The sequence below is a fragment of the Hydra viridissima genome, unplaced genomic scaffold (genome assembly GCF_058129835.1).
Source record: "Hydra viridissima isolate aposymbiotic clone 2 unplaced genomic scaffold, HvirCarnegie_v1 scaffold_11, whole genome shotgun sequence".
Classification (NCBI taxonomy): domain Eukaryota; kingdom Metazoa; phylum Cnidaria; class Hydrozoa; order Anthoathecata; family Hydridae; genus Hydra; species Hydra viridissima.
In genome coordinates this window covers 6,886,720-6,910,775 of record NW_028324310.1, presented here as the reverse complement: position 1 = coordinate 6,910,775, position 24,056 = coordinate 6,886,720, and the positions used below count along the sequence as shown (strand labels likewise).

The 24,056-nt window shown below is 32.1% G+C and overlaps 2 protein-coding genes and 1 pseudogene across 4 annotated transcripts; 1 reads left to right on the top strand and 2 right to left on the bottom strand.

Annotated features, from left to right (window-relative positions):
- Positions 1-8,157: 8,157 nt before the first annotated feature.
- LOC145188845 (uncharacterized) lies at positions 8,158-15,341 on the bottom strand. Of its 3 annotated transcripts, none has more exons than XM_090066940.1 (14): positions 14,312-15,341; positions 14,083-14,201; positions 13,737-13,892; positions 13,314-13,463; positions 10,631-13,133; positions 10,420-10,575; positions 10,201-10,281; positions 10,073-10,120; positions 9,913-9,948; positions 9,777-9,818; positions 9,165-9,264; positions 8,843-9,042; positions 8,570-8,726; positions 8,158-8,488 (listed from the first exon to the last, which is right to left on the bottom strand). In XM_090066940.1, exons 5-14 carry the CDS (start codon positions 10,802-10,804, stop codon positions 8,478-8,480), a joined length of 1,005 nt encoding a protein of 334 aa, XP_089923066.1. In that variant the 5' UTR covers positions 10,805-13,133; positions 13,314-13,463; positions 13,737-13,892; positions 14,083-14,201; positions 14,312-15,341; the 3' UTR covers positions 8,158-8,477. The 3 variants fall into 3 exon arrangements, with proteins under 3 accessions (XP_089923066.1, XP_089923065.1, XP_089923067.1); XM_090066939.1 differs by having other exon boundaries at positions 8,158-8,471; XM_090066941.1 differs by lacking the exons at positions 8,158-8,488; positions 8,570-8,726; positions 8,843-9,042 and having other exon boundaries at positions 9,738-9,818.
- A 2,979-nt stretch (positions 15,342-18,320) lies between these two features.
- Positions 18,321-21,171, top strand: LOC149881934 (uncharacterized; annotated as a pseudogene).
- Positions 21,101-22,509, bottom strand: LOC149881933 (uncharacterized). The gene has a single exon (XM_090067735.1). The coding sequence runs from the start codon at positions 22,197-22,199 to the stop codon at positions 21,684-21,686; it is 516 nt and encodes a 171-aa protein (XP_089923861.1). The 5' UTR covers positions 22,200-22,509; the 3' UTR covers positions 21,101-21,683.
- Positions 22,510-24,056: the final 1,547 nt, after the last annotated feature.

Sequence of the window (24,056 nt, the reverse complement as noted above, 5' to 3'; positions counted from 1 at the left end):
GGCCGATTAACTGAGCCCAAAGCGCAAGACCTATCGGAAAACTCCTCTAGGTCGATGCAACGAGACGATTAGACACGTGCATCTAAAGGCACTTTACAATTGAAGGACGCCCTCGTGGGCCCCTTAACCTTAACTCTAAACTTAGCCCCAACCCTAATCCTAATCCCGTAATGGTATTGTTATAAATAGGAAGATCAAGATTCTCTGAAGCTATGGGAACGAAGAATGAAAAAATTTTATGTTTTTCTGGAAATCAAAAAATTATATAATATTTTATACAATAATAGGTTAAAACCGAGATTAATTGAATTTATGTAACAAAAATATGCTTTGTGTTGGTATGACATGTTTCATCGCCGATTAGATGGTAGCTGAAATAAAATCTGTATCAGGTCTTTTTATCATTTAACAACAGTTGATGAAGAATTATTTTAGAGGCAGAAAGGGGATCATTAACTGAGTGTTGGTGATTTTGTACTTTTTTCCAAATAAGTTTTCCGACATACAACTTTGATATAAGGTTTATTTAGTCGCTAAGTCTATTGGAAATGATAGTATTTTCAACAAATATGTTAACAATCAATAAAACTCGTGTTTCGGTACATTAGAGATAACAGGAACAGCTTTGTTTGCTTTCATCTCATTCTTATTCTTTTGCTTTCAACTCATTCAAGGTGTATAATAACGTAAGGATATTCTATCTACTTAGAGAATTATTTGTAATATTTTTCTTGTAGTGGTGCTTTAACTCTAATTATTCTATCAGAAAATATTGCTGCTGTAGCATAATCGTTTCCTTGGGCGTTGCTTCGATTAAAAGTATTTGCATAATCCATAAAGGCAAAGTTACCAATTTATTGCTTCTGAACGTCTTCATTTTAATATTTTTTCTGCTTGAGTTTTTATGGCAACATTTACAAGAACGACTTTACAATATAGATAATAAGTTTTGACGGTGGTTTTAAATTTTTCCCTTATATCCTAGAACGACGATGAAACAACTCATATTATGGCTGGATAGTTTAGCTATGCCTTATGTACATCATCCTCAAAAGGTTCTCTATCAACAGTTTTAACAAACAAATATTGTGATTTTTTTTAGAGCTGCCAACAATATATCAGTAAAAGCAAGATCTGTGCCGTTTTTATACAAGTTAACAAATGCACTTCTAGCACAAATTGTAGAATAATTCGCTGCGGCTCTGCATAAAATTAAAACGCTTGATGCCATAACTTTTTTAAAACACCCTCAAATAATTCAATCCAAGGTTGCAATAACTTCCATGTTTTTATTTAAAATACTTGTTTAAAATTTTAATGCAGTTATTCCAAACTTTTTATTACCATAACATCTGTAAAAGAAAACTATAAGGACTGTGATTAAAAATCTATAACAATTATAACATTAAACTCTGCTCTCGACTCAGCGTAATACTCATGCCAAAACATAAGTTACTTAGCAAAAAGGATACAGTTGGTTGCTATAAATGTTTCTTCCAAAATAATATTCAAGTGATGAACATTACGCATCTCAATGACCTCTATTTGACTTCTCTGGTCAACAATTTTATCAATATTATTATATTTTAGCTTCCTTATGTGACATTGTGCCTCATTAAATTTAACTGCATTATATCTTTCATCTACTAGTAAAGCTTTAAACAGTAAAACTTTCGAGTGTCGTAAAATATTGGAGACATTTTGTGCAGCTAACTTTTGAGCAAAAAAAGTATTCGACTTAATTATATCTTTGTATGATTCGTCAGAATAATTTGCATCCTGAGAATTCAAATCCTCATCTGAAGAATCATACAAAGATTTAATATAGAAGTCCTGCAATAATGTGTCGAGTAAATAAACCTTTATATCGGTATACCCAGATTGTTCCAAAATAGAAGCAATTTCCAGAGCGATTTGGCCTCCTAAAGACCAGCCAAATAAATCATAAGATGCTACAGATGTATAACTCATGACCTCATCTATATAAGTTAGATAGTACTTTGCTAATTGGTTTAAGTTTAAAATTTTATCACGAGAGTATAAATTGTAAGAACCAATACCATAACAGCAAAACGAATGGGAAAGTTTATCAGAAAGCGAAGAATACACCTCACATCCAGCACCTCCAGGATGTATCATGAACATTGTTGTTTTGTTACAGCTATGATTAAACCTAACTACGGTCTGATAACTATCTTTTGTATCTAATACTCTAGATAGCAAGAACACAACCTCTCCGTGTGTGACTATATCAACCACTTTTAAATGCGAATTAAACACATTATTTATTTTACTAATTAATCGAATAGCAAGTATACTATTACCACCAAGCCGATAGAAGTTATCCCTGATTCCAACAGTTCCAATGTCAAGTCCTAAGACCTCAGCAAATATAGTGCATATCTTCTGCTCGAGCTCATTTCTGGGAGCAACGTAAGACATAGAGTCCCCAGTAAACTCAGGATTAGGAAGAGCTTTTCTGTCCAGCTTACCGTTTATGGTAAGAGGAAGCCTGTCTAGATGAACAAATGCACTAGGATTCATGTAGTCCGGAAGCTTAGATGAGATGTGATTGAGTAGATCACTATCTTCAACCTTCCTCCCCGTGATGCTAGTGTAATAAGCTACTAGATACTTGTTGCTCCTCTCAGAAGAGGTTGTATGCTCTTTTGATATAACAATACATTGCTTGATGTCAGGGTGTGAAGAAAGAACACTCTCAATTTCTCCGAGCTCTATCCTGAACCCACGAATCTTCACTTGGTGGTCTGTCCTACCTATGTATTCTAAGTTTGCATCTGGAAGCCATCTGACAAGGTCACCTGTTTTATAGAGACGAGAGTTTCTTCCATTTGGTCCAAATGTGGTGTCATTTCTCTCTTCTTCAGTCTGGAACGGATTAGGAATGAATTTCTGATTTGTCAGTTCTGGGTTGTTTATGTAACCTCTCGCAAGACCTGCTCCTCCTACGTACAATTCTCCTATGGCACCTATTGGCAGAAGCTGTAGGTTGTTGCTTAGGATGTATGTCTTAAGATCAGCTAAAACTTGTCCAATGCATGAGCTCACCCATATATCCTGTTCTGAAAACTCCTTAGCTGAAACAATTACTGTAGTCTCCGTAATACCATACATGTTTATTAGTTTCGGTTGATTATAACCGTATAAATCAATCCACGATTTTAACTGAGATACATTAATATCTTCACCTCCTAATATAACATACCTTAGATCGGAAAGTTTGCCATTATAACTTCTATCCTCACTATATTTGCAAATTCTGTTACTAGCTATGTCGGCTAACTGATAAAATGCACTTGGAGTTTGATTAAGAACGGAAACTTTCTCCTTCCTACATAGCTCATGGAATGCGGATGAATCTCTAGTAACGTCGTAAGAAGGAATGACCAGTGTTCCTCCATAAAATAACGCACCCCATGTTTCCCATACAGTCACATCAAATACGTAAGAATGAAACATAGTCCACACGTCTTTATTACCAAAAATAAACCAGTCATCTACTGAAGTAAATAGCCTGATCACATTACCGTGCAACTGCATGACTCCTTTTGGCTTTCCAGTAGTGCCTGATGTGTACATTACGTAAGCTAGGTTAGAGCCTGTGATTCCACTGTTGTGTGTTGTAAGATTACTATCCGACTCACCGGATGATACCTTATCTACTTCGCTACTATCAATAGGAACTACCGCTGCTTTGATTCCCATTCCTCTTAATCGCTCCACATACCTTTCATTAGCAACAACCACACCAGAACTTGTATCGTCCAGCATGCATCTAATCCTTTCGTCTGGATACTCTGGATCAAGAGGAACGTAAGCTCCTCCTGCTTTGAGCACCCCAAGTATTACTACTATCATCTCCTCACTTCTATCTAGAAGGAGAGCCACTAAGGTATCTGCTTTGATGCCATGATGCTTGATGAGATAGCGCGCTAGTTTGTTTGCCCTTTTGTTCAGCTCTTTGTAAGTGAGTTTGACGTCTTCGAATATTACGGCGATGTTCTCTGGAGTTTTAGACGCATTCTCCTCAAACAACGCATGTATGGTTTCTCTATGTGGGTACGGTTTATTCGTATCGTTCCATGTTGTTAACAGGAGCTGCTCTTCCTCTTTCGTTACGATTTGTAGATCCAGTTCTTTTGCTTGCTTGTTTTTTTCGTTTTCAGCTATCTGTTTTATTATTGTATATAAAGTAGAAAGCAACTTCTTTATCACTTTCTCTTCAAAGAGCTCTCCTGCGTATCTCAATGTAACCACCAGTTCTTTTGTATTTGCTATTTCATAAGCAACTATGGAGAGAGGATAATCTAGTTTTTCCACTGCTTCTTTAAACTGAATTCTTAGGTCGCTGTTATCTTCATTCTTCACTTTATTAACAGGAACTGGATAATTCTCGAAGACAAATATAGTGTAAAAAAGACGAGTTCCATTTTTTTGCAGTTTGGAGAGACTCATATTACTCTTTACGTTTATCTCTGTTATGTCATCTTGTAGCTTTTTTATAGCTTCTAGGAGTGTTAAGCTAGCAGCATTTGTATCATCATGCTCTACTATAAGGGGTAATGTATTTATATATATTCCGACTGAAGTTTCTACGTCGTCTATTGGTAAGTTCCTACCAGCTACAGCAGTACCTACTACTGTAGTTACATTTTTGTTATTGTTACTTCCGTATACTTTAAGCACCTTATGCCATGCGTATTGCACTATTGCGCTTAAGGTAATCCCTTCTTCTCCACTTAACGTCTTCAATTTTCCGTATAACTTATCTTTGATAGTTAAGACGTTATTTTGTGGATCTAGAATGTGTCTATACTCGTTTAGAGAGTAGCCTATTGTTTTGTTAGATACTAGACTGCTTTAATCTAGGTAGTCTTCTGCTTTAGAGATGTATTTCTTCCAGTAATCTTCATTCTCTCTTTGAGTTCTTTGTAAATACTCTTGAGCATCTAAATATGCATTGTCTATGCTTGTGTCTATTATTGCTTTAGTCTTTCCTTGTGATAGTTTTACATAAGTCTCATGTACATATCCGAGCAACACGGGACCGCTCCATCCGTCTATTATGGCATGGTGCTCACTTAAGATATATGTATAGAGATCGTCTCTTTGTTTAATGATGTATACTCTAAAGAGATTGCCTTCTTCTAGATTGTACTTTTCTTTCCTATCTTCAATCCTGATCTGACCTATTTTAAATTCTTGTTCTTTAGCTTGGTTTTGAGTATCTACATGCTCATTACTCAAGTCTACATATCTGAAGTTTAGTTTGTTTTCCTTATCTATTATCTGAACTAGTTCTTCATCCCAATTAAATCTTAGTCTTAAACTTGGATACTTGCTTTGAGCAAGTGTCTAAGATTCTTTTAGTTTATTTAGATCTAGTTTGTTCTTATACTCAAATATCATCTGAACTATATAAGCATCGTCTATATCTCCTTGATTCAAGAAGTGATAGATAAATCCTTGTTGCAAACTGTTGGCTAGATATACAGCTTCTACTTCTCTTGTTTCTTGGATCTTATCTAAGTAACTTTGGCTTATTATATTTCCTATATCACTTGCAGTTAAGTAAGTTCTTGGAAGGGATGTAGTATACTTGACTAACATCTCTAAATTTTCTTTAAACTCACTTGTTAGTTTATTTGAAGTGTCGCTATCAAGCTTACTTGATATGCTGAATGATAGCTCTCCATTTGCAGTAGCACCATTAATATTGATCACATTCCTATCCTCATTGGCACTGTTTACAGATACTCCGCTAAACTCAGATGTGATGCTCCAAGAATCTTGGGTGCTATTATCTAGTTGCCCTAAATAGTTAAAGCTTACCCGAGGAAGTAAGTGATCTTGATACCCAACTAAGCTACCAAAACCTATTCCTTTATTAGGCACTTTTCTCAACACCTCTTTGGTATACTTAATTGTATCACCAAGGTTATTATTATCTACTACTTCAAGTCTTACAGGGTACTTGGTGGTAAACCATCCAACAGTTCTTGAGATGTCTAGATGACAGTTGCTGTTTCTTCCTATTTCCTCCTGCCTGCCATGACTTTCTAGTGTTATGTGATTTACTTTCCTTCCAAGTATTTTATTCAAAGTCAGAGATAGTGCGCTAAGAAGTATGTCGTTTATCTCCGTGTTATAGGCTTTAGAGCTGTCTTTGAGTAACTTAGATGTAAGTTCTCTGTTTAAAGAGAAACTTGAAAAGGTCCTAGACGGTGTATAGAACATTTCTAACGTCTTATTACTTTCTTGTATATCAATAACTACATTGCTCCAATATCCTCTCTCGTCTTCATAAAAGTGACTGTAGTTTCCAACTATTTCTGCCCACTGTTTGTAGCTCGTTCCTTTAGAGCCAAGAGCAAGTGGTTCTAAACTTTCTTTCTTCTGTACTTTAAAATAAAGTTCCCTTAAATCTTCAGCTAAAATTCTCCAGCTTACTGAATCAACTATCAAGTGATGCATAGCAAAGAATACTCTCGCACTACCGTCTTTAAACCCACATAAGTACCCTATAGAGTAAAGAGGACCTCTCTCTAGATCAAAGTTGTCTTGCCATGAAGTAAGAACTGAGCTAATTTCTCCTTCTGCGCATAGAGATCTTATATCAAGAACTTTATGCGCAAATGTTGCCTCTGTAGAACTCTCATCATAATATTGAACAAGACTACTGGTATACCTAAGTCTGAAAACATCATGATAATCTAGCAGTGCTTTTACGCTGACTTTAAGTATTTCTATATCAAGTTCAGGAACCTTAACCAAGAATGATTGATTCCAATGATGTGAAACAGAAAAATTACTGCTGAAAAACCATTTCTGAATAGGAAGAAGGGAAACTGTTCCAGAAGGAACTTCTTGTTCTGCGATAACATTTATATTATTAGTAGCAAAACACTCTAGATGCTTATTCACAACGTTATCATACAGCTTTTCGACAGTTTTATGACTAAATACATCTTTAACACTAATATATCCCAGGCACAGTCTTTGTCTCAATCTACTTACAAGCTGTATACTTGTTATACTATCGCCACCCAACCTAAAGAAGTTGTCTCTGATCCCAACCAATCCTGTATTGAGTCCTAAGACCTCAGCAAATATAGTGCATATCTTCTGCTCGAGCTCATTTCCAGAAATGAGCTACGTAAGACTCAGAGTTCCCAGTAAACTCAGGATTAGGAAGAGCTTTTCTGTCCAGCTTACCGTTTATGGTAAGAGGAAGCCTGTCTAGATGAACAAATGCACTAGGATTCATGTAATCCGGTAGCTTTGATGAGATGTGATTGAGTAGATCGCTATCTTCAACCTTCCTCCCCGTGATGCTAGTGTAATAAGCTACTAGATACTTGTTGCTCCTCTCAGAAGAGGTTGTATGCTCTTTTGATATAACAACACATTGCTTGATGTCAGGGTGTGAAGAAAGAACACTCTCAATTTCTCCGAGCTCTATCCTGAACCCACGAATCTTCACTTGGTGGTCTGTCCTACCTATGTATTCTAAGTTTGCATCTGGAAGCCATCTGACAAGGTCACCTGTTTTATAGAGACGAGAGTTTCTTCCATTTGGTCCAAATGTGGTGTCATTTCTCTCTTCTTCAGTCTGGAACGGATTAGGAATGAATTTCTGATTTGTCAGTTCTGGGTTGTTTATGTAACCTCTCGCAAGACCTGCTCCTCCTACGTACAATTCCCCTATGGCACCTATTGGCAGTAGCTGTAAGTTCATGTTTAAGATGTATGTCTTCATGTCGTATAAAACTCTTCCTATTGACGAGCTTATATCTAAATCCTGTTCTGTAATTTCTTTACCTGTAACAAATACTGTTGTCTCCGTGATACCATACATGTTTATGAGTTTAGGTTGATTATAACCATATAAATTATGGTATACATTTAGTATTTTAGTTTTTGTCCGGATACTTTTTTCCACAGTCATTTTAGTTTTTCTTACCAAAAGAGACATCTACCAAGTGTAGTAAATGTTTGATGGTACACTTAGATAGAGCTTGTCGAGAGCTAAAAAATATGTATAACAGTATGAGGTTTCCTTCATTTAATTTAGGATTATACCTAAAAATAGTTTCTCCGGATACTTTTTTCCGCAACTGTAGTAATATTCAATAGTTTAACACAGTTTATATAATAATATTTATATAAATCATCATTACATGATATCTTTAATTATAAAAGTTATTTCTAAGTCTTTAGCTTTTTTTGTCGAGGATCTTCGTTTTCACTGCCGTCTTCGTTTTCACTGTCGTCATCATTTCCTTCATAGTCGTCGTCTTTACTTTCTTCCTCAATCGAAACTTCAAGTGTCTTTTACTTGCAGCGCCGCGGACAACCACCAGAGCGATCTCTGGCGTTATTAAAAAATCGTGCTACTTTCAATTCTATCTCTTTAGATGAGGTTCCAGGGAATAAATTTAGAGTTGAAGCTATAATCATTTAAATACTTATAAAAAAAAAGAGAAAAAATATGTAAATAAATACTAATTTAAATCTACAATTATATGTAGATGTAGATTACACTCACTTTTGAGCTGATTTTCCAGGCTATCAAAAAACTTCTGCTTCCCATGTGTTCCAGGCCTATTGATCTTCTGCTGTAAGTCCTGCGCCAGCAATTTGTTAAGCACCCGTGAAATGTGCTCATAGACAGTCAACCCTCCCTCGCGCTTCATCCATGTTAACTAAAAAAGATCAGTTAACAACTTAAATATATTATACCATCATTCATCTATGTTCCCTTGCCAAGGGTAATACATCATGCCTGTACTTACATAATCAGAAATTGATAAAAGCTTACCATATTTTTTGGGTGCTTTTCAATCTCAGAATATTGCTGCAGAGAAGTAAAGATAGGAAACTGTGTATGACAGACATTCTGATCAATAGGATCACCAGCAACATGCGCCTCCAACCTTCCCTGTCGCTGCTCGAAATTGGTCAACTTTGACTGGATAGTATTCAGTTCACAAAGAATGTATGCACTCATAAGAAACTGTCCTGTTATAATGACCACAATAAACAATATACTACTTAAAATATAATACTACTGCCATTTATTTTATATGCCGAAACATTTTATAAAATAATTATTTAGCCCTAGTAATATAAAACATTCAAACCTTGTGAACTGAATGGTTCAACTTTAAGCCGGCTGCAAACACCAAGCATACTATCATGCATATGCAGCAAACTTAAATCAGAGGAATGACGGGGACTTAACTAAAATTACAAGAAAAATATTATTTTCAATAGTTTATATAACTTTTTAAAAATACCCCTATAAAAAAAAGTCTATAGCAGTTTTGTACCATTATAAAACTAATATTTAGCTAATATAAAAGTATATTTCTAATTAAATTTAATAAGATACGCACACCAATACATATTTTATATGTACTCCTTCGGCCATATTTACTCCTACATATGGACCCTGAGATTCATATCAAATCTCATGATTATCTATATCCAAAGGTTTAAGAGCATGGTGGCCTAATATACCCAGATATAAATAGTATTACTATAAATGCAGTTAAGATTATGAGAAAACCTGTACATGAACAATAACTACAACATTTATATATTGTATTTATATATTATAAATATAATTTACAGTATACAATTGACTGAATATCTGCTTGAAACCCATAAGAAATCATTACAAAGTTAAAAAACATAATCAAACTTTTGTGTACCTAAAATATATAACTAGATCCTAATTTTCAAAAACTTACAAACGGCTGAATAGTTGATACAGGTAGTTGAAAACTGGGAACCTTTAAAAAACAAATGTAGCAATAAAACACATTCATATAAGAACAAATAAACCATCTCATCAAAGTAAACAGCAGAAAAATAACTTTTACTTACATCAGATAAATTAAGAGATGTTCTTATGCAATCAAGCTAGAATTAAATGAAAATGATATTACTAAATATTTACCTTAACAATGAAATTTAGAAACTAATAACATACATTTGTGTATGAATAAAATCACATTAAAGAAATTTGATAATGTTAATAACTCACATTTGGGAGTGGAGACTGAGACATTGAAATTTTGTTTTCACTCAAACTCTAAAAATGCAGAAATTTATTGCAATTGTTTAAAAAGAAATCATTTAAATACATTTAGCTTTAGAAAACATAACAAATACCTTAAGTGTAACTGGAAAAGTTGGAGTCTTAAGAGGAGGTAAAGGCTTTAAAGAAAATGATTTATCTTTGCTATGTGGCATCTGAAATATGAAAATGTTGTATAATTAACAGAACACTAAAAAAATAATGTCACTAACATTAATTATTAAAACTACCGTTGACTGAGAAGGAAGATCTGTATCAAAAACTGAATCTTCAGAAGCTGTGTGTATACTTACATAAACTGGAGGCAGTCTTTCTCTGTTTAAACCACGGACTGAATTAAAATGGGTTTGTATGAAACTTATTGTTTGCTTCTTTCTTTTCATTTCAACAACAAACTTTGAAGTTTCCTTAAGTGCATCATAATTTGCAGCACATTGCAAAACTAAAACCTAATTAAAACATTGCATCATTAGTTACTAAAAAATTACAGTGATAAAAATTTACCTTCATATCATCATTGTTGACTTTTAATTCAATTCTTCTACAAATTTTTAGTTTCTCAAACTCTTCAGGAGTCCAGCTAATGACATCATCAATGTGAACTATTGCAATTGATTTATCATGCAAATAATATATTAACAAATATTTTTGACTCGCATACTCCACTGAACTTGACATTTAAACAATTACTCTAAACTTTGTAAAAGTAAATGGCTATTAGTTAAAGTTCAAAGTAAAAGTTAAAATATGTGAAATGCTATTAAATTGCCTATTACGTCAAAGTATGTTGAAATATTTCTTTTAACAATAAAAATGAAAACTCATGACACCTGTACAGATAATAATTTATGAACTTTTTAAAATTTTATTTTGAAATATATAACATAACAACAATAGAAATTTACCAAATTATTTAATGCACAATGCTAAAACTATACATTTTAGTCATCAGATACAACTAAGTTTGTTAAAGTATTAACTTTAACAAACTTTGTTTTATATTCAGCTTTAAAATCTTTCCATATATTTCCATAAAACAAAAGTAAATTAACAATCTTATTTGATTTTTAAAATGTTTTAACCAAATATTACAATCAAACGTATATTGGCATAGAGCATTTAAAAAATTACATTAAATTAGAGCTGATATTATACATCTAATTTTTCTTGTAAGTTCAAACTACAAATTAAAAAATACCATGTTTAAAAGTTTTTAACATAAAATCTGCCATATAATATTGAGACAAAAGGATTATTACAACGAAGTGATAGGTTCAGTACGCTATCTTTGATGGCATCACTTGAAAACATTATTAGCAAATGGTATGATGATATATTCGTTGCCAACAATAAAACAAATACATTTATTAGTGATCTTCACACCAGTTACATAGATACTAGACAGAATATACCTACCTATACCAATTGAACTGGAAGGATAAGGATGAGCATAAAAATCTGATTTAAATTATAATAAGAATCCAGAGGCAACATACAAATCACTAACAGAAATTATAATGATGGGAACGATATTTGAATGATGCAAAACAAGAGCAATATTATTTGGATATTTATTGGAAAAAACAAATTTTTTGTGTGACGCATTAGAATAAAAACTTCTAATAGTTAATACAGAATTAATGGACTGCTCAAAAACATAAGTTCCAGTTTTTATGCGTTGTTTTAATAAATACAAATAATTCTCAAAAGGAAAAGCAGAAAACTTATCTAATGGCCCTAGTTGCTGCACAAATTCTGGTATATGTGATAGCAAATGTGCATTGAAGGTATAAGCACTTTCAGAAAAAAGTTCTTTCAAATCATGGAGAAAATGTTGTATGCAAGTAGTAGCATTGTCATAATAATGTCTGTGTGATGTTCCAATAAATACATACATAGCAAAATGTAAATACAAAAAATGATTATAGTAATCTATTGGAATTATACCTTTAAAAAGAAGACGACCAGTATAGTAAAATTGACCGAAATTCTGTAGCTTTAAAATAACTAATACTACGAAAAGATCTTATTTTCCTATGAAACTCAGCTGGCAAAGCTCCATGCCACAATTTGACTCTTTGCTCTAACAATTCTTTAAGATTTTCACTGACCCGACAGTTTAAATGGCCATATATACTTGAGAAATATGGTAAAACAAGTCTTCTCATGACACCTAGGCAAACAGTATGCATATATTCAGGGGGAAAATCACAACTTAAATTTACAACTTCAGCTAGTGGCGATAAAAACAATTGATTTGTTTCGGATAATGATTTATAATCATTGTCAGTATGAGAAGGATATGTACAACCAAATGGAAAAATTACTTTATTAGAAGCATATACACCTATGATCCTGCAGTATAGACAGGCATTATATCTTGAATGACCTTTGACACATTGACAGAAAGATCTAGCTGGTGCATCACATATAATACATTGGTTATTTTAATAAAAAAACCAGATATGTTAACATAAGATTTGAAAAGAACAAACTCTTTGTGTAACTGTTCAATAAACCCAAAAAAATTTGGCATACATAAACCAGCATAAACTGCAATAGGAAGAGGCTTACTAAAACCAACATTTCTCATAGTGAACAAAATTGGCCAAATGTGTACTGGTGAGCTTTTGAAAACTGGAATACCATCAATTCCAATTTTGATTTTAAGATCTACATACTTTGCTCTGAAAGCTATGTTAATACAATAGGCTATTTTTAATACAATAGACTAAGTTGTCAAAAATGGATAAGTAACCATAGTTTCAACCGGAGCTTAAAGTATTCTTTAAAACTTGGACCTTTGCTGCAACTTGAGGTTTTTTAAAAAGATTTACAGAGATAGGAACATCAACTCCTTCCTCATTTAAAATGGTAAGCAAACAGAGTATTGCACTATTGCTGGGTTTATAAAGTAAACAGAAGTGTAACAGCTTTAGATGAAGCGATGAAAAATCACACTTGGATTCTTCTTTACTTTTATGACTTTCTCTTAATGGAACTTCACCTAAAAAAAAAAACTATTTAAATAGGTTCTTTAGCACTATAAGGTACATCAATGTATGTTCAGTTAGTTTGACTAGTTACACTTAGTAAAAAAACTAACAGTAATTTTTTTTGTAGTGTGTTTGGTGTGTTAGTGTTAAAAATTAATAATTTAGATTAAACAAAGGAAATCCAAATTTACATTAACTGCTTTTGTGCTCCATTAAATCATATAATCCAGCCACATCATCAAAAAGGGTGGGCAAACTTTTATCAAAGTTATCTTCACCAATTTTAACATTTTCCTCTTCTATAACAGGATCACCCTGCGTCATATAATTGGAAGATTCTCCTAAAATAAATATATTTGATCAAAAATTAAAAAAAAAATGTTACAAAAGTTTAGATAAAAAAGGCAGTCAGATATTTGTCTGACAGTCTATAAATAGGATAAGATAAAAACAACAATGTACTATAATTACTTTATAACGTTACCTTAATATTATTAAATTATCAAGATTATAAGCTACCTATTTATATTGCTGTATTATATAACTTTACAAACTATGTATTGCATTAGCTATCATTTTAGTTGTTTTTTAGCCTAGAATAAAAGTGTAGTTACCAATTGTGGTTCTCCCAACATCAGACCGTTGATTGAAATAAACTTTTTATTGACTTTTTGTACCATCTTTTCAACCTGACACATTCTTTAGCTTAACCATTACTTATTCTCTCATACTAGACTCTTTCATACCAGGATATGTTATTTTCACAGCATCTTAAAGTAAATTAAATAAACAATTAAAGTAAGCAAAATATCTATTCTATTTTCAGTTGCTCTTTACTTCAGTAAAGACTTTACTCACTAAATATTGCATTAGCTAACTTTTTAGATGTTTGTAAAACACATAAAAAAAGAATATTTACAAATTAAAACTCTCAGTAACCCAGACTTTTTAAATACTAACTTTCCCCCACTGCCTTTCATGTTCATTTTACATTATTGCTATACAGAAAACACTTTATTAATTATTTTTGAAGTTGCATCTTTACTATCTACACCCCCAACTTGAGAGAGCTGCTTTACCTGTACAGAAAGACCAATAGCAAATTAGGATCTATCTTGAAAAAAATAAAGGTTTTCTGACCAATGACTCATTAAAAACAGAAAAGTGGTGAAATTACCAAAATTATTACTTAGTTTTTATCCTTCAGTTGATCTTCTGCTGTCTTAAACTTTTCTATGCTCAAAAAAGCTTTGATTTATCTGGTGTCGTTTTGGACAGCTCTGCTTTTGCATAACTTATTCATGAACACTGAAATCTCTCCCGAATAGTTAAGAACAGCTTTTTGAAACTCTGTTAGAATAAATTGAAAAACATTGAGTAGAAGTCACCTGAGCAAAACATGCTCCAAACAATTTTTTATTGCAACTTTCAAGCTCAATCAATTTAAAATAAACCGTTTTAGTCAAAACAATTTTCCTTATGTTCAGTTTCAAGGAAAAACTTGGGAGGAGCTGCAAGCAACAGGTTGACGTGTCCTTAACACAACATAAAATGGTGGAGTTGGAATGCTGTTAACTTGATTTGGTGAGGAGCAGAAGCCAGTATCAATTGAATGTCTGAAAAAAAAAAAAAAAAAAAAAAAAAAAACCCTTGAATTTCTATTAAATGACATGCATTTGATGTAAAACTTTTATAAACAAACCAACAAAACAAGCAGTTTCTTTCCTGATGTTTTATTTGAGGTCATTGTATTGTCAACAACAAAACCATGCTCATCTTCAGAAGCAGACAAATCTGATGATTTACAAACTTCAATATGATTTAAAACAAAGTAGACATTTTTTAAAAAAAAAAAAAAAGAAAAAAACATAGCTGATTTAAAATCTCACTCAGACATAAACAATAAAAGCAATAGCCATTTGAAAACAACAACTATTAACACATATATAAATGTTAAAAGACCTTTCATCCTCTCATACTTCATTTTTATAAGTCTAAACTGTCTCCAGTGTGAACTTAGTGAAAGATTGTATCTCTCTGCCTGTAACACATCTACACCACTTGGTCAATAGACAACCTTTTTTTCTGTGCCAATCCATTTTCTTTAAATTACTCCTACTTCTGTTTTGCTCTTCTCTTGCCATACAGCACAAGACAACTTTTTCACCTCTACTGGTTCCATCTTTTATCAAACCTTTTTACTAACTTTTATTAACTAATCTAAAGCAACCAATTTTAAAATGACAACAGGTCCAATCAAAGGACAATATTAAATTGAGTATTATAATCACAAATAATGCAACTTGTTATTCAAAAGTATTATAAATTTATTCTAAAACATTTTTGAAATACTAAAATGATCAATAAACTGTTGTCATGAAAATCATAATGCAACATAGTTCTTAAACTCGTAAAATGAAGAAGAATAAAATTTGAGCAAGTTGAAAATGCTTAAGGGTGTTATATTGTGCTAAAAAAAGCAAATTGTTTTTTAAAAAACTTTAATTCTGCATTTAAAAACTAATCAAATAAAAAAAAACACACATACACACACAAAAACTTATGCACACAAAAAAAATTATTTTTGCTCCAATTCATGCAAAAGGGGAAAATATACAAAACCGTTATTGAAAGGCAATACGGAAACATTCTTTACTTTTACAAGTTCAGTTTTAAGAACCAGAACCCTTTTTGGATGTAAATGCCACTTCATCAAACTTCTCAACAAAACCAATGTCAAAGATTTTAGAATCCACTGGGCTGGTATAAAAACTTTTAGTATATTTCAACTTTAAATGAGTGCACATATAGTTATCATCTGCAAGATTTTCAACAACCATAAAAAAAGTGTTTTGATGTAAAAAAAACAAGAATCTCAAAAACCTACAGACAAGTTTGTATTCTTTGAAAATTTAAATAGAGTTCTGACATTTTGCATTTCAAACTGACGCTTTAAGACTTGTGATAATGGGTTGTTGCAGTTTCGAACTTGTTTCTTCAATGCTTGGAAAAAATTTTCAAAAGAGAAAGCAGACATTTCATTGAGTGAACAGTTTTGATTTTCAACATCATCTGAGAGATGAACCAAACTGTGAAAGTTATAAACTACAAAGGTTTCACCATAGTGAGTAAAGTGAGCAACATTTGTGAGCATTGTGAGATTGTTGGCAATTATGATGCTCATGGCGTGATGTTCAAGTTCATATCTGTTAAGGTCTGATGCATGTTTTGATTAGGTGTTGCATCCCCTCTTTCAAGTTTAGGTGCATCTTTGATCAATGACTTTGTTTTAGATTACATGCATCTAGTTTGTTTAGGAGCAACAAAAAAAATTTTGACTTTTTTAATTCAGGGTCCTAGAGTATGCAGGCTGTCAAACTCTTTAATAAGTGATGTTTCTTACAAACTGATATCTTTAAATGGCAAGTTACCGTCTGACTTTGCTAGCCAACCATGTTGATTGTCTGAACTAGACAGATGGAAAGCAATAGAATTCAGGCAGTTTTAACTTTATACTGCTCCTCTGGTGTTGAAAACTGTGCTTCAAAGCAACATGTATCAACATTTTCTTTTGCTGCATGTTTCTATTTCTATTTCGTTGAATTCTATTAGTGAGCTCAGGCGTTTCTACTTTTCTTATGCTGGGGACTTTAAGTTTGTTTTGTTGAAAGTTATACCAGCTACACAGAGGTGCTTGACTTCTAGAACAATGTCCTTCAAAAAATCATCTACAGCATGGGGCTTAGATTTACCACAGTATAGTGCAACAATGAAAACATTAGAGAGAAACATGCCCAAAATAGGCCACATTTTTACAAGTGATGATTTAAACAAAGTCAAACCGCCTATGCTGATATTTAACTTAATCTCAAAAACACCATTTACACACATTCTTTTTAAACATTGAATCAAACCTTCCTTCAATTCCAGATCATTGAAGGACTCACGGTATATATTGTGCTTAACTGCCCCTCTAGCTATATCGATGTTTAGAGGTGATGTCTTCGATTGATCAGCACTGCTAACATCGCAAACAACTTCGCTGTAGGCTAAAACGTCTACAACGTGAAGATCATGTTTGTCTGATACTGTAACATAACCACTAGAAGGTTCAGTCGAAGCTAGCATCTTGATAATCTCGGACTGGATTCTCCTATTCTTCTTACTGCATACTCTTGCTCTTTCGTTCATTTCAGTGCTAAAAACATAATGATGACAGTAAAAGTAAAAAAAAAAAAACTTTAAGCACTGCTAACCTAAACTTAACCAAAGCACATTATGCCTTTTTTGAAAAAACGAACTAGCTCTAGCAAATAGGGATGGCAATCCCGGGATTCCGTGAAAATTTTTGATCTCGGAATCCCGGGATTTTTCACAATAATTTCCCGGGATTTCGGGAATGTAATAAAAGAAAAATAAAGATAAATAGGGATTAAGTTATTAACTTATTTGTACATTATAAAGTGTCTAGTAAATATAATCTTTAGTAAAATATTTGTTTCATAGCTGTATTCCCTTTTCAATGATTTAATTTAATTTCGAATTTTCGGCTTCATTTTAATTCCAAATCGTCGCAGAATTAAAGAGTTCTATCTGCATTTTCCATATTATAAGAATTTATTAATAAAAGTTTTAATTAATAATTTCTAATAATAAAAAACAAAAAATTTAAAATATTTATAAATAATACTATCGCTTTTATTTTGAAACATAAATAAAAAAAGAGTTATAGTAAATTAAAAAAAATGACAGGAATAAAAACATATTAACTAAGAAAAATTGAAAGTTAAATTCTTACAACAGTAAAAATTAGATAGAACCCTACAATTCTTATGCGTCGAAATCTATGCGTGATTCTCAAAAATTTTTCAACAATGGTTTAAAATTAATGAAGTTTTCAAAATACAGAAGGTTTTTTTCAATGATATATAAAAAATAACTAGATGTCTAACTTCCACGTATTTTTTGAAGCAAAAATCGGCCATTATAGGGGGCAAATTTAACAAATCAAAAGCTTCGTATTTGTTTTGTTTTGATAAATAGCGTAAAGATTTTGCCCCCCATAATGGCCGATTTTTGCTTCACTTTTTCTTATACCGATTTACGGCAGTTAGACATCTAGTTTTTCTTAATATATCATTGGTTTTTTAGCATTGTCACAAGAAATAGATAGTTCGGAAACGAACAAAGGATCATTGTTTTAACTCTTTCATAAAAACAAAATATCGGATCCAGGTCTCCCATCCTGCACAAATAGTTTTCTCTTGAGTCACCTAAGCCTTAACTATTATTTGTTGCTATTGATAATGCCTGGGGAAAATTGTGCTATTTTTGGATGTTCTGCTTTAAGACGTAACAAAGGAATAAGTTTTTTTAAAGCCCCTTTATCTAATACTGAGTTCAACAAAAAGTGGGGTAATGATTTGATACATGTTATTACAAAAGATAGAGTTGTTGATGCTTCATTACGAGAACGCATTTGTACCAGAAAGTTATTAATATGCGAACAACATTTTTGAAATTATATGCACACACACACTTATACATATAAATATATACAAATATATATAATTTATTTTAATGCTTTTTAGATGACAGAAAAAAGTCATTGAAAAAAGGAGAATTGCCACAATTAAAGTTACCTTGTAAAAATTCTCATGCTGTTTTGGTCTTAAACCGATGCACTTCTTCAATTCAAAAACGAAATGAACATTTTGCATCTGCAGATGTTGTAACATCTTTGCCCTTATATAAAAACTTTGATGACTTTTTGAATCGTATAGTGAAGCTTTCAATTAGAAATACTTGGGAAATACATATTGAAACCAATCTTGTAGTTATTACTTTGTTATCTGCCAATCATATTTTGCCAAAATATGAAATTTTTGTGGATGATTCTCTTCAGTTTACTCTACGTGTGTTTGGATGGATTTTATCAGAAGACCATGATCTTTATAAACAATATTCTCAATCATTTTTAAATGTTACTTTGTCAACATTTATTTTTCTTCTTGAGCGTTATGTATTGTGTAAGGGAATCCAAGTACCTAACATAAGTAAAGAGCTCCAATTCCAAAAGCATGTCATTCCTAAAAAATTCAATTATCATGACTACCAGAAATTAGCATTTAACCACATTTAAATCAAGATGAGTATTTTCGCTCTAATAATTGCAGGATCCTTCTTCTAAGTAATGATGATATGGATATATGTGCAGATTGTTGTTCTTGTGTTCAAAAAGTATTTGCAGAACAAAAAAATAAATTATCTGTTTTAAAAAAACCAGCCAAATTAAATGCCCCTATTAAGTTTACATCTCCTAATAGGATTAAATTAACTTTACAAAATAATCATTTAAAATGTAAACAGCTTGAGCAAGAACTTTTAAATATGCGATCTGCTATAGAAAAACACAGTGAAACTGTCCACTCAGAAATCCTTGAAGATTTTAAAGAATTATTTTCAGTTTTTGACCAGGATGAAGTTCCAAATTTTATGAAGCTTTTTTGGTCAGAACAACAAAAAATATGTTCAAACCTGCTGTTCCAACAATTTAAAATATCACCCAATGATTATCAAATTTTGTTTAAATTTAGCAGCTAAATCTTCATCTGCATATACTGATCTTTGTTATGATAAGAAAACTGGTAATGGTATTTTAATACTTCCCAGTTTGCGAACACTGAGAGATTATAAAAATTATATTCATCCGACTAGAGGTTTTAATCCTGCCATTATAAATGATCTCAAGTTAAAGACTGAAAATTTTACAGAGCCAGAACGATTTGTAGGCATTATTTTTGATGAAATGAAAATCCAAGAAGATCTTGTGTGGGACAAATATTCTGGTGACCTTATTGGTTTTGTAGATTTGGGAGATAATAATATCAACTCTGGAACATTGAAAAATGTAGAAGCTATTGTAACATATATTTTAGTGTTTTTTGTAAAAAGTATTGTCAATCCTCTTTATTTTAGTTTTGCAACATTTGCTACAACAGGTATACTTGCTCATCAAATAATGCCAATTTTTTGGAAGGCAGTTTGTTATCTGGAGCTAATAAACTTGCATGTTATTTCCACAACATCAGATGGTGCTTCATCAAATCGTCAATTTTTTAAAATGCACAAATTGCTTCAAGCTTGTTCTGAGAAAGATCTAATTTATCGCACAAAAAATATTTTTTCCAAAAAATAAAGCCACATTTATTTTTTTGCAGATGTCTCACATCTTATAAAAACAGCAAGAAACTGTTTCTTTCATTCTGGATTAGGACATTCAACAAGATTGATGTGGAATAATGATTTTTTTCTTCTTTGGTCACACATTCTGCAAATTTTTGAAGAGCAACTAGAAAGTGGTTTAAAATTTGTACCAAAACTTACAAATAAACATATAAATCTAACACCATATTCTGTTATGAGAGTAAGTCTTGCAGCACAGGTATTAAGTGAGACTGTTGGTAGTGTTTTGGCAAATTTTGGGCCACCAGAAGCAGCAGGTACATCCACTTTTTGTTTAATGATCGATAAATTTTTTGATTGTTCGAAATACATTTGATTACAGTTTAAAAAAGAAGCCATTTTTAAAACCATATGAATCTCTTCCTGACGAAAGATATCTTTGGTTAGATGAATTTCTTGAATATTTTCGTTTATGGAAAGACTCAATAGAAATGAGGGCAGAACATTAAAATGCTAATTCAAAATAAAAAATGTTTGTATCTTGGCAAACTTATGAGGGACTTAAAATAACCATACATTCATTTAATGAAGTAGTAAAGTTTCTGTTAGAAAATGAAGTGAAATATGTACTTTCAAAAAGATTCTGTCAGTATGACCTAGAAAATTATTTTGGCAGACAACGAGCAATAGGTAGACGGTGTGACAATCCATCTGTACGAGATGTAGGATATAATGATAACATCATTAAATCCCAGTTTTCAATAAGACCAATTGCTGGTAATGTTCATTCCCATACCAAATTCAGTTACATATGTAGTTCCCCCATTGCCAAAACGTAAGTGGATAGTTAAGACAAATAAATAGTGTTTTTTTTAAAGTTATTTTTACAATTTTATTATTTAAAATTTAAAAATAAAAAAATTGTATAAAATTTAAGATTTTATACAATTTTATTGTATAAAATATTGCTATCTTTACATAGGGTTGTTGGCTTTTTTTTACCTCTTTTCGTATTGAATGCTTTTATAAAGTTTTTTTGACAATTTTTGCTTTTCTGTTAAGTCTTTAGCAAATGAAAATGTACGCACATGTATAAATAATGTCAAAATTTGCTCTAACAAATTTGAGCTGATCTCTTTATCCACTTTTGGATCGATTTCATAACATTAGGTTTGAAAACATGACTTTATGACAGAGCTCTCCATCATAAGTTCTAGTAAATCTGTAGTAAAAATTTTTGTAGAAAATTGGGCAGTTTTTTCACGAAAAATGTTCTCACACTTCAAGAAAACTTGTTGCAGTGTTTTATTTGTTTTCCAAAGTCCCCCTTTGTCACATGCATCAATAAGGGTCTGAGTATTATCAGAATCTGTTTTTCATGCTAGTAAAATTGCTATACACTGTTTGTTAAACTGACTGCAGTAGTTTTTACTGAAGCGATATTTACTATAAAGTTTATGAGTAATATACCCACTTAGGTACTGCAAACATTTCACTTCTCTTTCAGAAAGTAAGTTAACAGAATTAGATTTTAAAGGATATTCAGAAGGGATAATTTTTTCAGAGAGGTAAATAACAAGATGATTTGCAACTTCAATCATAAGAATGTTTACTAAAGTTACATCTCCACTAAATATTTCTGGTAAAACACTTTCAGACAACAATCCATAAAAATTAGAATAAAATTTCTCAATATCATCATTAAACATATAAATTGTAAGTCTTATTACTTCCCAAAAGGTGTTAGCATCTTCAACTGAAAAAAAAAAGCATTTAAAAGCATCACGAATAGCTAATGGTAAGCACATATCCTTTGCAACAATAGCCACACACTCATTCAAAATACACTTTAACTTCAAAGGGTGTAATTTTTTTAAACAATACTCTTTCATCAAATCATCTGAGCTACACTCAGGTTTGTGTTTTGACTTATGTCTTTCGAGTCCTTTGATGGATTTATAAACTTTTTTACAAAGTTTAGATTGAAAATTTAACGCTTTACTTGGAATTTCAGAAAGAGCAGTGTCTATTTCCTTGTTAAAATCAATATTTCATTTAAAAAATCACCATCAAACAATATATACATATCATTTAAATTTATATACTCTGAGATCTCTTCTTCGGTATTTGCCATATTTTTAGTACTTGTGCAGGATGAGCGGGCCGCATAAACCTACTTCAACTTAAAAATCAAAGTTCTAAGGCTGCGATCCGCATTTCCAGACTATCTATTTCTTGTGACTGTTTTAAGCAGAGATGAGAAACGGCAAAAATCTTCTCGCCTCCACGTTTCTTCCGCAGCTTATGGCGGCCGCTTCCCTAAACTTTTTTTGCATGCAGAATGTTCTGGCTTTCACCTCCAAATGCTTCGCCTCCCAATTGGAGGCCGCCATAAGAACTTTGTTTTGGAGGCAGAATGTTTTGGAGGATGCCGCCAATCGGGAAGCGGAAGTCACTGGCGGCTGCCGTCAGAAGATATTTTGGAAGCACGATGATTTGGAGATCGTCTCCAATGACTTCGGCCTCCCAATTAACTGCTGCCGCCAGAACTTTTTTATAGAGGCAGAATGTTTTGGAGGCCGCCGCCAATTGGGAGGCGAAAGTCATTGACGGTCGTTGTCAAAAGATATTTTGGAGGCAAGTTGATTTGGAGGACACCCCCAGTGGTTTCTGCCCCCAGTTGGCTGCAGCCGCTAAACTGTAGGCGAAATTTTTGCCTCTCGCCGCCTGAAGTTGAAGACAAAGAGGCAAAATTTTCATAAAAAGAAATACAATCTTTAAATTGCTTGTTAATTTTAAAAAGTTTGTTTTTAAATTAACAAGCAATTTAAAGATTAATTGAATTCAAATATTGAAAAATTGAAATTAAAATTGCGTTTTATATAAAACTTATTGTCAAACTGACTATTTTAAAAAAATATGATTTTGTCAGTGGTTTTTTTTTATAGCTATCAACTAAATTTGAAGTTTTATATTCAAAACAAGAGTTAAAAGTTGGAACTTTTATTTCCATGCTATAGGCTAAAAAATCTTTTCCACGAAAATTAGTAGAAAATAAATTGTCAGTTTTTGATGGGATCAAAGTTTAAACTTTTGAACAAGTCGCTCATCGGTTATATTAAAACTGTCACTTTTCAACCATAACATTAAGTTCTTAATTTTACTCATTAGATATTGTTAAAAATACTTGACAAACCCAATATTCTTAAATGCTCATTAAAAAGTTTAGAAATTTGTATCGGTTTGATTGAATTTTTTCCAAAAATCAAAACTTTTATGAAAATTGATTTTTTTTTTTTTGAAAATGAGCATTCGTCAAATCAAATATTATACTAAGGAGATTTTTTTTACTTGTTGAAAATTCCAGCTTGCTATAAAATTTTTACTACTACGTTTTTTTTAACTCCCCCAGTAAAAATCTCAAAAATCTTTTACGGTCATCACCAGGTATTTGTCCCCTAGTTAGAATATTTTGCGGCAAACATGTATTTTGCGGCTAATGTGCATTTAGCGGCAACATGTATTTTGCGACCGCGTTGTATTTTGTCATTACTTTTAATCGCTTTTAAGATTGCGGTTTCTTGAAAAGCAATAAAGAAGCGATTCCAATTCGTACGAATAAAATTAAAATTTTCTCTTTTAGATTTTTAAATGCATTGTATCATTAAAAATCAAACGCCGCATACTGAATTAGTTGACGTTTGTATTTTTTTAAAGACAAAATAATTCAAAGACAGCTACTAGTAAAT

Excerpts from the sequence above, each read along its gene's own strand:
- LOC149881933 (XM_090067735.1), bottom strand. The coding sequence starts at position 22,199 with ATGAAAGAGTATTGTTTAAAAAAATTACACCCTTTGAAGTTAAAGTGT.
- LOC145188845 (XM_090066939.1), bottom strand. The coding sequence starts at position 10,804 with ATGTCAAGTTCAGTGGAGTATGCGAGTCAAAAATATTTGTTAATATAT. Across the intron at positions 9,043-9,164 it reads TGAACCATTCAGTTCACAAG|GACAGTTTCTTATGAGTGCA; the intron begins GTTTGAATGTTT and ends TCATTATAACAG. Across the intron at positions 8,727-8,842 it reads AAAAGCACCCAAAAAATATG|TTAACATGGATGAAGCGCGA; the intron begins GTAAGCTTTTAT and ends GATCTTTTTTAG.